Genomic DNA, 15,494 nt, shown 5'->3' with positions numbered 1-15,494 from the left:
CAATAGAAAAAAAAAATAGTCAGATGTTTAAAAAATGTATGTACAAGCAGAGAGTAGTACAGTGAGTGTAATGTGTATGTACAAGGAACAATGTTAAGGTCCAGGAAAAAAGCAGTGAGGTACACATGAAACATGAAAACACTATGCAAATATTTATTACATTTGAAGTACACACAACCCCGGCAGCTGTAGAGGTATGAGTGCTGAAACTTATCAGCCAAAGTCACTTTGCAAACAGAAGAAAAATCAATCAGTCTTTATGCAGGCTATAGCTTCTCATCATGCCTAAGTGGAAAATAATTCTGCAGGGCCAGTTTCCCAGCTGTACAGTTAAACAGACTGTCATCTAAAAACGTCTCCCAGTAGTAATACTACAATGACATTCAGGCGGACTGACACTTGTAAAGAGCCATGCCTTACCTAAAGTACTTTTATTTACCACAAGTGTATAATAGAGAGGAGATTGTGTTCGATTAGAAACACAGATATGAAAATGATCTGTTTAAGTCATTGTATGCTCCTTACTCCAGATTTCAGTTTGAGCCTAATTTAAGAGGTTAAAATAAAAAGTCCTATTGGCGCACATTAAACTTAAGCCCCTCCCACTGACACACCTGTTCCTGCTCCCTTGTCTATCATCCCCTAATCAACTAGGATATCCCGGATCCTTCAGTCCAAGTTACAGTACAACTTATGGTAAACATTAGAAAGAGAGCAGCTATGGCATGTGAGCTGTTGTTGTGATTAAGGTTACATTATTAAAACAAGTTCATGTAGATAAAATGTAATATTTACAGTTAATAGCAGCATGGCTTGAAGTGAATGTGCTAATCTTCAATCGAGCAACAAAGCATCCAACCTATATGTCATGCTATATGCTAAACATCACATCATCACTTCTTTGTTTTTGGCACTCATTCTGCACTCGTGCTTATTGTCCCATTGTCCAAGTCAGGTAGTAATTCTTTTCATCTTAAGAGTGTTCACAACTTTTGTTTTTCCAATATTATGGAAACAACACGGACGCTGTCAGAGTCAATGTGTTGTATTTAATTGCTTAGAAGTCGGTCACTCTAGCAACAAAGACCTTATATCTCGTTACAACTGACCTGATAAAAAAACATATACACAAATTGAGTTGTAGTTTGGACCTGGGGGGTTGTTCATGTTAATTTTTCCTATGCAATCACATGTTCCTTCTTTGTATCCATCTCTATCTCCCTCTATCCCTCTTTCTAAGCCCAACACAGACGCAGCAGCTGCTTGTTCAAAATAAGTCTGGTTTCGCTTATGAAAAAGTGATGGAAGGTTTCTACCTGTTAAAAGGCAGTTTGTCCTTGCCTCACTGCAAACCTCATTGTTACTTATAACAAAGAGTACGGTCTAGACCTGTTCTTGTTTGTAAAGTGTGTCAAGATAACATTTGTTATGAATTAAAGATTGATTGATTGGTATGGTGTTGGAACAGTTGGTAAGAAGAGTCTCCAACACGATAAAAAAAAAAAAAAAAAACTGAACAATTTCTTCCTGAAAGGGAAACTTCACAAAAGGAACCCATTAGTTGGAAGACCTTCTACAGTGGAACAAGTTTGTTGACTCATTTGCCTAGTTGGAGGCCGCGAAAGGCTTATAATACTGTTCAGCAACTTGGCAAACTACAGTAAATGTTGGCATTTTTTAAAAATAACTTATTGTCATTCCTTATTGCTTATCGGTTTTGGTTAATTTTTATATGTATTGCAACCTATGTTTGCTGCCCAGGTAATTTGACTTGCTTTTTTCTGAGCAATAACATGGAACACATCGTGCATTTGAGCATTAGTGCGTTTTTCCATGAAGACTTGAACACACCGAAGACTGACTAACTCAGACCCTGAGAGAACTGAGACCCCTGGGCATACTGGGTATGCACTAGGTGTAGCCTAAATCATAAAGTGGGGATTAGTCCAATTTAATGTAAGGGAACTTATTCTTTATAGCCTAATGAGGCACAATAACAACAACATAGTGGGCTAATGAGCTTAAAGTGTTAAATCAAAGGAAACTGTACGTGCTCATTAACTCAAGCCTCCACCCTCTGAATGCAGCTTCTCCCACTTCAAATGAACCCGACAGGTGGGTGACAGGTGTGAAATGTCAGAGTGACAATAGGATGCGGTGAGTTCGCTGTGTCGGCTGTCTCTCAGCGGCTTGCTGCAGCACGTGGATGAATGCGGGCGCGCGCGGCTCTGATGGACCGGGCGCGCGAGCGCTGAGCTCTCTCTGCCTGTCATTACTCCGATTCACAAGCGCGTGAACACCGCTGTGCCCAGTGTGTGCATCTCCGCTCGGACTTGGAAGTAGTCTCTTATTATTCTCCGCTCACCATGGATGCTACATTTTATCAGATTATTTTCGGGGAACTCGCGGACTTGAACTGTAGTTTGATGGATGCTTTCCAGGACACTTTTTTGGAAAACGCATCTCTTTCATTGCTCACCACTGATGGTAAGATGGACTTGCCTCCTTTAATTTTCTGTGTTGAGTCATGGAAAATAAAAACTACAACTATAAGCAGCCCTTTTAATTTTTTTTATCTCCCTCCAAAGGTTTTTATTGCAATGCCACAACGGATGAGATTGGAACCTGCTGGCCGCGGAGCAGCACCGGGAGGATTGTGGAAAGACCCTGCCCGGAGTACATTAACGGGGTGAAGTACAACACAACCAGTAAGAGCATATACTGTTATTGCAAAAAGTAGTTAATCATGCATGTTCATGTTTAAAATTAGTTTTTTTTTTTCAAGAACAAACAGAGAGAGTTATTTAAATGTGATGGCTTCAGGTGAGAGTAAAATTAGCAAACATTCAGAAAATATATCAAATAAGTTATGTTACGGTGTGCTTCTCTATTGCAGAATAACCGCGATATATTTTAATGCTAATTAGGTTTATTTTTGATGTGTAAAGCCAGTCTGTTTTGACGTGAAGCAGTGATGACAGTGATTCTCAATGATCATTACACCTTCTGTCAGTGCAGCAGCTGCATCAGAAGCACGTGTGCTGCTCACTGAACGTTAAAGGACAAATCTGCCCAAAATCACTTACAGTTTACAGGCCTTGCAATTATAGGCTAATTCTATTGCTTTCTTTTTCTCTTAGATGCATGGGTTAGGGTTACTTAGACAATGAGATATCATGTTGAGATATGAGGGAAAGATAGGGTTGAGGGAAGAAGCTCTTCAGTTGGAAATAACAGTTTCAAAGGAATATGAATTTGTAATAATGGTCACCAAATGTAAGCATAAGAAAGAATTTCATCATTGAAGAAGAAATTCATCACATGCAGAGATCCAGATTTCCTCAGCTTTAATCGGCAGATTGCATTGCAGACTTCTACGCTGTCAGGCAGCACCAATCTTTGGCTGTCTAATCTGCTACAGAGCTGAGTCTTTAAGTCTCCTCCAATCACATATGCTATGCTGAAACAAGTCCACAATAATTATGGAAGGCTATTTTTTTTTTTGGCATTGCCACTTTTCTCTGTATTTAACTGTAGACTGTGGTTAAAATGAAGATATTTTTCTGAACTCTTTCAAAATCTGTAGTTTTCATCAGAACATTTTTAACTTGCAGCTGATTTTATGGAAAAGTTGAAGGCCTTGGCTTTAAAGAATCAGCTTTTCCTAACTAAAACAGGATGATTCAACATTTTCAAACCAAGAGCTGAAACTGCAAATCACCTCTTTTACACCACACCAACACTGTCCCCTTATGTAACTCCTGTCTTCATAATTAGACATGCTGAAGTTGCCTATGATACCTTAAAAATATATAAATAATTGCTTTAATTTCACAACATAACCAAACTTAACTCTGCAGATTCAGAGTGTCCGAGGCTGTATTTTTTCATTTAACCCCACAGCTGTGATCTCTAACAGGCGCAGGCACAGGTGCAGTGTCATTAGTCACTAACCACACAGTCAAACACTCGTACACACACCCTGCCCTCTGTAGTCACCTCTTGCTGCATTAATATAGCCTTTGCTCTGTTTGTGCTCAGCGTTAGGTAGACACTCTTGGGGGGTTTGATCCACTCAGTTTGAAAAGCGATGGCAACACATGTCGACACCTTTCCAGATGTCTACTTTCATTTTATTGACAACTTTGTAGATCCAGTTAAATTTATTGACATGTTTGGGTTAGGAAATTGTGCCAAGATCGAAAAGTTTTGTTAAAGTGATCTTCCAATCCAACAGTTGGCTTGTCAAATACACCAGAGGATAATGTTGTTTTTTTTCTGTTTGCTGTAGGTGATGATATAATCACTCTGCCATTCTTGCCTCCTGCTTTTTTTGAAGAATCTGAAAGGAAAGAATGAGAACAGGAATCAAAGAAATATAAGTGATTTTAAGAATATTGAGTCACATTAATAAAATATTACATTCCTCAGGTAGAATGAAACAGGTGAAAGATTTTTTTTTGGTCCCTTTCATAGAGTCCTTGAGTGAGATAATAACAGCAATCAGTCTCTCTGACCGGAGTTTGTGTTCGTTTTATTCCTGCATCAACATTAGTATTAAGGGGAGTCAATCAACTTTGGTTAGTTTGGACTTTAAATACTCCTTTTATTTCACCTATCATTAAGGGGTATGAGAGTAATGCATTTTTCATAGAATGTAATGGATAGTGTCACTGTAAGGACGAATATAGGGACATTTTACAGTTTGTTCACTTCACAGAAATATAGAACATCTTACGATATGTATATATTTTTGTTGTCCCTTTAAAATCTTACCTTAATGAAAGATAATATATTAATGTTATGTTAACCATTATTGGTTTAGCTGACCATGATCAACTGTCATACCCTAGAAATGTGGATTTTACTCGCTGTACAGACCTCTTTTGATCATATAAAAGCATTACAGTCTCAGCAAAGCATATGAGCATGCAGTCTCTGAGGGTGTTAGATGTGACTGCAGCATGATGTGTTTGCATGCTAAGCCTTTGCAAGCACTTTTCAACTCTCAAAAATCAGGTTCAATTGTGCCAGACATGAAATGCTGTTTTTGTGAGCTCCCGGTTATTTAATTTATGAACTCTGCGTATCACATTTTTGACACAATAAGCTTTACAACCTGCCAAACAGAGCCTCTAACGGGATACATGCCAAGATAAAAGCCATGCTACTGCGGATAGGTTCAGAGAGGAGGGATATCAATGATGTGAAAGGAATACTTTTTGAAAATACAGTTATTCACTCAATGTATGCATTTATAGGCCAATATCTTAAAGAGCCCATATTATGACCTTTTTGGGGTTCGTATATTGTATAAGAATATGTACCTACTTTTGTACGTTCACAATAGCTAAAGTCCGAAAAAAGTGTCTGTTTTCATGTACTGCTCCTCCTTGCTCCCTCTCCGCTCTGAGTCCGTCAGCTACGCTCTGCTGAGCCCCCACTGCAGAGCCCCACGTGGGCCAAGTCTGCTCTGATTGGTCTGCCGATCTGCTCTGTCGTTATTGGTCAGTTGCTCAGCACGCATCTCGGAAATTTCTACATGAGCTGCAGGGCTTGCCACAACGAGCCAACGGGCTTAGATCAGTGATCTCACACTGACAATGACGCTGCACTGACAAATTTTTATCGAGGGGGGCTAGAACCGAGCGTTACATGCAGCTAATGCTACAGCTAACAGGAGGAGGTAGGAGAAGCCGCGTTTCCGCGGACTTTGAATTTTTGCACATAGATGTGCCTAAACATGCACATAGATGTGCCTAAACATGCACAGGACACTTGGAAAACACACTAAAGGACATATAAAACCAGAAAAAGCATAATATGGGACCTTTAAAGTGGTCTGCTAGAAAAGTAACATGCTTGTGGGCATCACAGCAGTACAGTTTTTAACGCATTAAAGCAGGTTTCAATCTTTCTAGGTTTTTATCTTTTTCCCTTGCCTGGGTGAGTTTTTCCAGTATTAAGCCAGTTTAAAACATGCAGGTTAGACTTATTGGCAAACCTTAGTTGAGGGTTCATTTGTGTGCATGTGAGCAGAAGTGGGCTGTCAGCCCTGTAATTTACTTTTGAACTGTTCACAATGCACCCTTCCTCTCAGCTTATGTCCACTGGGTTTGGCTCCACCCCACTCTTAACCCTCTAAGGATAAGCATTACATCGGTTGGGAGGCTTAAGTCTGTGTGCTGAATATTATGTAAAGCTTTTTTTTCCCTCATACTGTTTCTTGCAGGGTCACTTCTCCCCACCCTGTTGACCTTTGACAACATGTCTATAGACACTGTCTAAGGACAGGCTGTTGATAGAACTGCACTCCAAGCAAACCACACACACACAAGTGATTACTGATTTACTGTTCTGTTGAATCAACATTTTAGTCAATGTCAGGAATTGAAGCTCTTTAAACTCTTTTAAAACTAATGTACTAAACACAATGGTCAAAAGTCAATCAGATATGATTTGCTAACCCAAAGATAGAATTATCCATATAAAATGTAACACATCCAATGTGAACAAGTTACTGTCAGCATACATTAGGCTGGATGTGAAGTAGTGAAATAGGATGAGATAATGGCAGTAGTATAAGTGTAAGTATAATGGGACGATATGGGATCATAGTAGGAGGTGAAAAAAGTTGTCAAAGTAGGATTAGATGATATGAGTCAAATTAGGATGGGATCAAAAGGGACATAATGATAAGGATTGTAGAGGGTTCTGATAAGGATGGGGTAATAGGGATCATAGTAGGATGGAATGAAAGGGGTCTAGATCAGTGATTCTCAAAGTGGGGTCCGCGAACCATAGCTTGGGGGTCCGCGGAATAGTTTACAAACAATTGTAAAAGTGTGCTATATCATTTAAAAAGCATATCTACAAACTGGGACCTCCTGCACCAATAAAATCTGCTATTTTGTGTAATACTCCCGTCCACTTTAGTTTTGTGCCTTTAGATCAATTCTGATATGATCGTGACATGTCTGTCACTTCATAGTGCGCAGCGATAAAAAAAAAAAACTCAAAACACAAAACACCTCCAAGTCAGCATTTTCTCACAGTTTATAAAATGAATTACTTGAAAAGAATAAAAGCCCAATTCTATCGTTGCAAAGTACAACATAGTATGTTATTACATAGTATTATCAAAGTTATGATAATGAGGGGGTCCTTGGAAAAATGTCTCACCTGAAAGGGGTCCATGGTCTAAAAAAGTTTGAGAACCCCTGGTCTAGATGACGAGATGCCAGGGGGGCAAGGTAGAATAGGGTGTTACTGGGTCGGAGTAGTTTGGAGGAAACATGGGAAGATGGTGGAAAAAAGTATGATGGGGTCAAAGGAGGGAGAAACTAGGTCAAAGAAGAATGGGATGATAGGGGGTTAAGAGATACTGGGTGGAAGTAGGATGGGTAGTAGGGGTCAAAGAAAGATAGGATGGAAGGGGTTGAAATGGGATGGTATTAAAAGGCTAAAATGTGATGGGATGATAGGGAGTTGAAGGAGGATGGGGTACCAGGGATTAAAGTAAAATAGAATGATAGGGGTCATAAAATAGGATATCAGGGGGTCACGGTGGAATGGGATGGAAGGGGTTAAAGTTGAATGGGGCCAAATAGGTCCAATTGATATGGAAATAAATGGAGTGAAGTGGGATGAGATTATAGGGTTCAAAATGGTACTGGATCAAGATGGGCAGAGTAAGATGGCACGGTAGGGAGCCAAGGTAGGAGGAGGTGATACTGGGTCGATATAGGATGGGGGGAAGGGGTCAGGTTATACGGGGTCAAAGTAGAATGGGATGAAAGTTGTTGAGGTAGGAACGGAGGGTTGATTAGGGTTCAGTTTTTGCTGGAGCTATCAGGAACCCAGTGGTCCAGACTAAGGGTGGGGGCAGGTCTCAGTGCACTTTTGGTTCAGTATCCTTCATTGGTTCTTGTATAATGAGAGAAGAAGAGAGGAGGAGAGAGGAGGAGAGAGGAGGAGAATGGGGTTTGGGATGAGGAGAGTTGTGAAAACAGAGTCAAATGGAGGAGTATGGGTTAGGCATGTTTATAGGTATGTTCAGGTAATAGAATTAGGGAGGCATTAGTGACAAAGCTTGTGAGGCACAGGAGATTGAATTTATGAGAGAGAGAGAGGGAGGGGGAGGGTCCTGAGACAATAGATGGTCATTTTATTGATCTTCTTGGATGACAAAGGCTGCTCCACATGCTGCTACTGTTAAATACAAAAGTTCAATCACAAATTAGGTCAGACTAATAATAGAAGTAGGCCTGAACATCACATGAGCAGGTGTTAATTATTACAGTGCAGTTACGCAAAGAGTCAAAAGGAATAAGAAAATGAAGTTGATGTGAAGCTACAGGACACTGCTCTGCAAATGGAATCCCAGCTGGATATGTGATAGGTTTTTTTTTAGTCTCTCCAGCTACATACAGTATCTGACCTTTGGGACTTACAATAGAATTTCTTCCATTTCCATTCTATGGAATGTCTCAGGACATTGTATGCTACAGGCCTGCATATTAGAGAAGCATGATCCTGGATGTGCTACTTTTTCTGCTGAGGGAAAGCCCCCTGTGATTTGCACTCCATTTGTTGAACACTGGAAGATTTCGGCACTTTGTTACTAAGTTGTAAGTTCTTTTCATAGAAGCTTTCAAATCAATGTCTCCGTCATTTGTATGTCGGCACAATGTTTAAAAACACCTTGAAGAAATTCAAGGTTTCTCAGACTTAGTAAACAACTCAGGTAAGGAGCTATAAATTCCTTTCCTTTTTTTCTGGCTAACATAAATATTAATGCCTTTGCAGAGTGGCTTAAGAGGTTTATGCATTTTTAAACCTTCCTGTCTTGTGGTTTTTTTTTTTTCTTTTTCATGCATTTGTTCAGTTGTCTTGCTAACACGAACTTCACATCCCCAAAGTTGGGGCGGAGTTGTTGATGCGGTTGAAATTAATTTCTTGTATGTCTTTAGTAACATATGACATGCTATCATAAGGCCTGGGGCGAGACAAGTTGTTTGCAGCGGTAGAGATGAATGACACCGACAAACAGTGTCCTCCTTTGGTAAACTCACCTCATCTCCGTGTGTGCCTGTTCATTTTCACAGAGGAGACGTCTGGTCTGCACATAATGTACCTCAACCCAGCTCAAAGTCAGGATAGCCGAGTCCACAATGGAACTTTATTGATTCTCTTATCAGGATTAATAATGTCTGAGACATATCAGCGCCGCGGTTTCTATCAAGTTCAGAGAGGATAGAGTGGAGCAGCTGCAGCATTGCATGTTTGGAGTGTAACTGAAGCTTTATTTTGAATCAGAGATTAGTCTGCATATGCCACATTACCTCATATTTCTGATGCAAACTTCAAACTCACATTTAGAGAGACAAAGTTGAACAAAAATCTAAGCAACATAAAACCAGTTGTTTTTGGTAAATTAAAGCTATTTATTACAAAAGAAATAAATTGTGATACGCAACAAAAGGTGAGGCAAACTCTTCATTATTGGCTAAATTACATCTAGTGACAGAAAAAAAACCTATGCAATCATTTAGCTGCTTTTTTCAAGGAAGAATCTTTATTCGAAAGTTTGCGAGCCAAGCCACATCTGAAGACAGACCTGTGGGCACAAAAGTTTTATAATAACTAATACAGAAATGTAGATCGTTGGGCGGTACGGTTATGTAACTGATGTAAGAACTTAAGCAGTTTTAAAGAAGTCCTTCCACTCTTGAAAGGCCTACTCATTCTACCAGCAGCACAACCTAATGACTCACCAGAGTTAACTCAGCGAGATGGATGACATTCTAAATGAGCTTCATAATGCTCTGTATTTTGTTTCATGTTCCCCCCAGAACCCCCGTGAAGGAGTAACTTAACAACTATAGAATGGTCTTAAAATGGCAATCACATACTTGCATGAAGAAATTGGATATTTAAAATCATGTTTATTTATTTAAAATTGTGTAAACCACGAAACTTACTCTCTATATTATACACACATACTACTGATGCAACTGACTGTGCAGTCGCTCATGCAGAGAATCAAGCACTTCTGGTTGCAACAATCCATGTTATTCTTTTCTCGGCTGAATCCAGTGATTGCACCAAAGACCTCTGGAAAGCACCTCTCCTGTGGTGAATTTTCCCCCTTGAAAACCTTTGATCCACTTCTCCACGCTGAGTCTGGTTAAAAGAGCAGTCAGACAGCAAATTCAGGTCAACGTGTAAGGCAAACATTTCACTAGCCACTGCACACCAAGTACCGCAGGCGGTAAATCAACCTCAGGCCCCCCCAGGCTGTACTCACCACTGGCTCGGCTTCCACACACACAGTACAAAATAAAACAAGACTTGGAAGGCGTTTCTCCAAAGCCACTGGAATCCTAAATTGTAAATTATCTTCATAAAAGAAAGCATCTAAAATTTCAAAAAGAGTTTAAATCCCAATTCAAAATAATGTAATTTATGTTTCTGATCATTTTTCTGATTGATAAGAAATGGGCGCAAAATTTTATGTACAACCACCATTCAGTCATTCAAAGTAAAACCATCTTCCCAATCACAAAATAGTCACAGGGCAGCTCTCTTCTCTGTTGATTGTTTGGAGGAGATTATTGCATGTCTTTTGTAATAAAAGCTGAATAATGTATAAATGATTATTAATTAGCAAAATACTAAAGGGGCACAGTTGTCTATTTTCTGCTGCAGGATTTTTGTGTGGGATGTAAAAGCTCCCGTGATGATGTTTAAACTGGTAATATAGCAGACTGAAATTAATTGCTATACCTCTGTTACCAGCAAAAGCAAATCAGACCAGGATTGATTTTTTTCTTTATAGTTAATTGTACTGTTATATATGTTACCATGGGGTTGATGTCAGACAGTGAGTTATAACGCAGACTGGATGTGCTTTTGTTTACCAAACACCGTGTCCTAACAGCACGCGAGCGATATACAGTATGTTGTATCGTTTGTGCATGATCGCACGCTCGCTGTCCACACTGCATCCTCTGAATACTGAATTCTCTGCTCTGTGAATTTCAGTTTTTCTCTTGCAAACAGTATGATATCTAATGCTTTTGTATTGAAGGTGGACACACACGCGTGTGGTGCTTTGTGTTGAGGAGTAACACAACACTCAGAGGCTCGTCAGTAAACGGGTCACAGTGAGCCGAAAAAAAAACGTTTTTTCCGGTGTGGCTGACACAAGTCAAAGCTCAACATTTCAATCACAGATGCGGATATTATTAATACATCGTTATCTCCACTTTGTAAAACAAGCTAACAAGCTGTGCTGAGTGAGAAAAGAGAGTGTCAGTGCCTTGTAGAACCCCCCCCCCCCCCGCCTTCCTTGTTGCTCGTCCGACTTTTTGTCTTTATTAGATAGGACAGCTGAAGAGACAGGACATGTTCGGAGGAGAGATCGGGGGGTGACGTGCAGCAAAGGGCCGAGGTTGGATTCAAACCCATGGTCACTGTGATGCGGACTATAGCCTCTGTACATGGGGTGCACAGCATAACCGCTAGGCTATTCACTGCCCCCCCACAATCATGATTTTGACTGTTTAAAAGACAGCAGGAAGATTTGTTGTTCATTATTCGATACTACTTATACTATAATAATCAACTATTCTGGATGATTTCAGTCTGATGGTAGTTTTCTTCACATGTAAATAACTTGTTTTTTGAAAGTACGTTTAGTTGTAAATAAATTCTTCACATAGTCTTTCCATGTGCAAGAAAAACACATGCACACTGTCTAACATGCAATGGACTTATTTGCAAATGAATGTATTTTTGAGTCCCAAAGAATCAAGCTAAGAAGATTTATATGTTGCCAAACTGTGTAATTTACTAAAGTCATTAGTGGGGATTAAATTCATCTGTGTGCTTGTGCCCTCAAACTTGATGCCACTCGTACATAAGTCAGTGCTCCAGGTGGGCCACCACACTCAAATCACACCTGGATACCTAAGAGGTATCGTAATGTCCACAGGGGCATCCAAGTTTCTCACATAATGGAAGCTTCTCATTGTCGCTTTAATTTCAGTGGCAAGTATTGTGGTCATCTGAGGGGGTTTATTTCAGTGATAAAAGGAACATTTAAAATTAACACCTCAGCTAATGTTGCTTGTGTAACTGCTAACTTTGATATAAAAAGCAAAGCATTTTGTGACTCATGATTCAGGGACCTACTGAAATTGTGTAACTTTCAAAGAACAGCTAAGAAAAAAAAAAAGTTTAGACAATGAATTGTAATCAGTCATCATTGAACAATGATTTTTAGTGGTATTTTAAAATGATAAATTATTATTCACGTCTGGTTATAAGAATTTTTTAATTATCAAATTCATTTTTTGAAAACTTGAAGCCTTGAAGCCCTGTTTTTGTCTCAATGATGCTACATTTTCGACTGTGTCTCCTGACTGCTTCATTAAAGTCGTTCTAATAGTGATGTATGGTTGGTGTTCTCCATTTCTTTCACTCCTCTCCATAAATTGGTGTTTTCATTCCTCAAAACTCAGTGGATAGACAAACTTGTTTGTTAAGAAAGCCTTAAATCCCAGAACCTGTAAACAGAGGTAACAGTGGTCTTGGTGGTATTGATCAGCAACATTTATAAAATCCCTTCAGTCCTGAAGCCGCTCGTTCCTGTCACTTCTTTTGGAGATGCTTCTCCAAGTAATGATTGTAGGTTTTGTTTTCCTTAGCAGACAGTTTTCGTCTTTTTTTGTCATCTTTTCAGTCCTTTCATGTTCCAATTCATATTTGTAGTGGGGTTTCATAGTATGCTCTTCTTTTTCATTTTGTTTGTTATTGTCTATTTCTTCCTTTGCCAGAAGTGACGCACTGCCACTTAGAATAGAATCAGGATGTATAATAGACATTTGTATGAGATGTTGTTTATTTCTATAAAGTTGTTCTTAAAGGCTACAATCACTGCCTCTGGGTTGGTGTCAGATGACGTCATTAACAGCACAATGTCCAAAACAATCTTCTTTTACGTTTTCTGCAGAAAAAATACTCTGGAAATGATAAAGGTTTGAAGACACAGGATGAGTTTTACTGTGAGAAAACACTAGAAAACATCAAAGAGAAGAAGACATAACCACCGTGGTAGTAAAATCCACATGAAATTAAAGTTCCTCACAGGAGCTTTAATGAACAAATGGCATTATGATGTCATCCCTGTTATTGTGCCCAAACAACAAAAGAACACCGAACTGGTTTTAATTGGTGTGAAGGTTCATTCTTGACTTGAATAGAGAACTTTGACCCAACCAATTTAAACTGCTCCATTCGAGTCCCTTTGCACCTTTTAAGAAAAAGTTAAAGACCCATGCAGCTCTTTCATTGGCACCTACACACTTAATGATATTGACGATGGCGATAATGATTATGATTTTGATGATGATGATGGTTTTGTTTGCTAATGACGATGACGTTTTAAGGATGGTTTTAATGCTGATTAGATCTCTAAAGAACAGCAGTCGATGTTATTCTTGACTGTGCACTTCCTGTCAGCACCTGTGTGTCTTATCAGACTTAAAGCTGTTTGTTTGCACTTACTGACAATGTTTCCTCCTCTCTAGATCATTGTTTGTGTTGTACTAACTATCTGATGTACGTTGCTTTGGATAAAAGTGTCAGCTAAATGAATTGTAGAATTGTAGAGTTGTTTGATCGGGATAATGTTGGGGAAATCAAGAGTGTTTTTGTTAGTGCAGTGAGCTGACTGACTTGGAAAAAGTGCATGTACCATGTGGGTAAGGGTTGGGCTGTGTGATGTGGTATATTTACATGTACTTGTTATCCATATTTATCTTTTGCCTGTTGGTTTCCCTCAGGGCTACAGCTTTGTAGCGCTCGGCCTTTCTGCTCAGTTTCTCTCACCAGCCGACTGCAGTACAGCTGTGAGGCGTGAGAGTCTGACAGCAAACACGTGGGCAATCGTTTGAACCTCTGACCCACAATCATACTTATTACTTATGCGTCATGAAGGCATGAGGAGAAACAGGAAAAGCTAGGGGAGACACAGCTGTGGGGAAACAAATTAGCCAGCAACTCTTCTTCGGGCTCGGTTGGCCTGTCTGCTTCAGTGGTCATCACTCAAGTCACAACACTTTTAAGAGGGATTCATTGTTCGCTGCGGAACTGAAGAGACATACTGGCACAAGCATAGACTCCCTTTTATTTCAATTGTTCACGGTTTGATGCCTTTAAGACATATGCATTGGAGCTACCATTTCTGCTTCCATCCCAACCTTTATTTGTACTCTCATCCAGAAAGAAAAGATATTAGCATTCATTTATTGGAAATTTATCATCAAAATCATGATAGTTGATTGGTCGTTTAAGTCGCTTTGAGCTCATCAAGTCGCTAGTTTTACGACAGTTCATTGGATAAATTCTTAATTATTGGCTTAAATGTCTTTGTAAATATTGGATAAATTGTTATACCACTTTGTAAGAGTTAACATATTCTAGAGTTTAACTGTCCCTTGGAAAAATTACAAGACAATCCATCAATATGATGACTTCACAGAGGCAACCGTCCAACGCGCACGTTGTTCATTCATTCCTGATAATGGACACCTTGTCAGCCATTATCCCTTACTAACTCGTTACTTTACCTTTTCTGTATTATTTCACCATAATTATGAGTACTCCTGTAAGGTTTAGTTTTTATTTTTCTGTTTCACATTCTTATTTATTTAGTAATTTCCCTTAGTCTCACTACTTTCTTCAAGTTATTTCAACAATTAAAAAAAAACAAACCTTTTTGCATTACAAACAGTCACGTTGCAGTCGATTAGATTCTGTAACCTTAACCTCCTGTAGCATTTGAGAGACATGTTCTCAGGCTGGGTCATAAACACATTTTGTGCACTGACCCCCCACAACCTTCCAAATTAGCATATTCAGATATAAAGAAAAGCAAAATAAAAAATCTCTGACTAATGCTGAGCCAATCACAAAGAACAAATTCCTCTCAGGTTCATTAATGTGTTACCAGGGGGAATATTTAGCTTCAAGAAGATCTCTAATGAATAGTCATCTTGCCATAGCACATAGGCAATTAAAAGCCTACATGATGTAATGGGCTAAGCCCATGCAGAATACACCTGAGAGTAAGCTTCTTCTTTACCATGGATGCATATAATCTTGGTTGGTAATTAATTGAGGCACTTATGGACATTTTATTTGCCTACATGACTAGATTTTTGTCTCCTTCCACATATATTGTTGGACGGCCTAAATGGCTTACATCACAAGGGAATAAAGATTAAATAACCCCCGCCTTATTTGTAATATTTTCTGGTATTTTTGGAAACCCTAACTAGTCTAATTTTTATGGTTCCTTCATTCTTATAGTAAACAAATGTGATTTTTTTTTATTTCACGTTAGTATGAAATTGCCAAAGCTGAAAGATTTGGTCCTCTCTGATAATTTAAACTAGCTGCCATCACTGTGTTTATATTTAAGACTC

General features: G+C 39.1%; 1 protein-coding gene across 1 annotated transcript in view; it reads left to right on the top strand.

Annotated features, from left to right (window-relative positions):
- Positions 1–2,157: 2,157 nt before the first annotated feature.
- Positions 2,158–15,494, top strand: part of LOC132979269 (corticotropin-releasing factor receptor 2) — a 44,813-nt gene continuing 31,476 nt past the window's right edge. Inside the window, exons 1-2 of the mRNA XM_061044937.1 lie at positions 2,158–2,487; positions 2,589–2,708. Of these exons, the coding sequence (XP_060900920.1) occupies positions 2,367–2,487; positions 2,589–2,708 (241 nt within the window). The 5' untranslated portion in view covers positions 2,158–2,366. The remainder of the gene's footprint in view (positions 2,488–2,588; positions 2,709–15,494) is intronic.

This window comes from Labrus mixtus, chromosome 8, assembly GCF_963584025.1.
Source record: "Labrus mixtus chromosome 8, fLabMix1.1, whole genome shotgun sequence".
NCBI classification, from domain to species: domain Eukaryota; kingdom Metazoa; phylum Chordata; class Actinopteri; order Labriformes; family Labridae; genus Labrus; species Labrus mixtus.
This window is presented reverse-complemented; position numbering and strand designations above follow the sequence as displayed.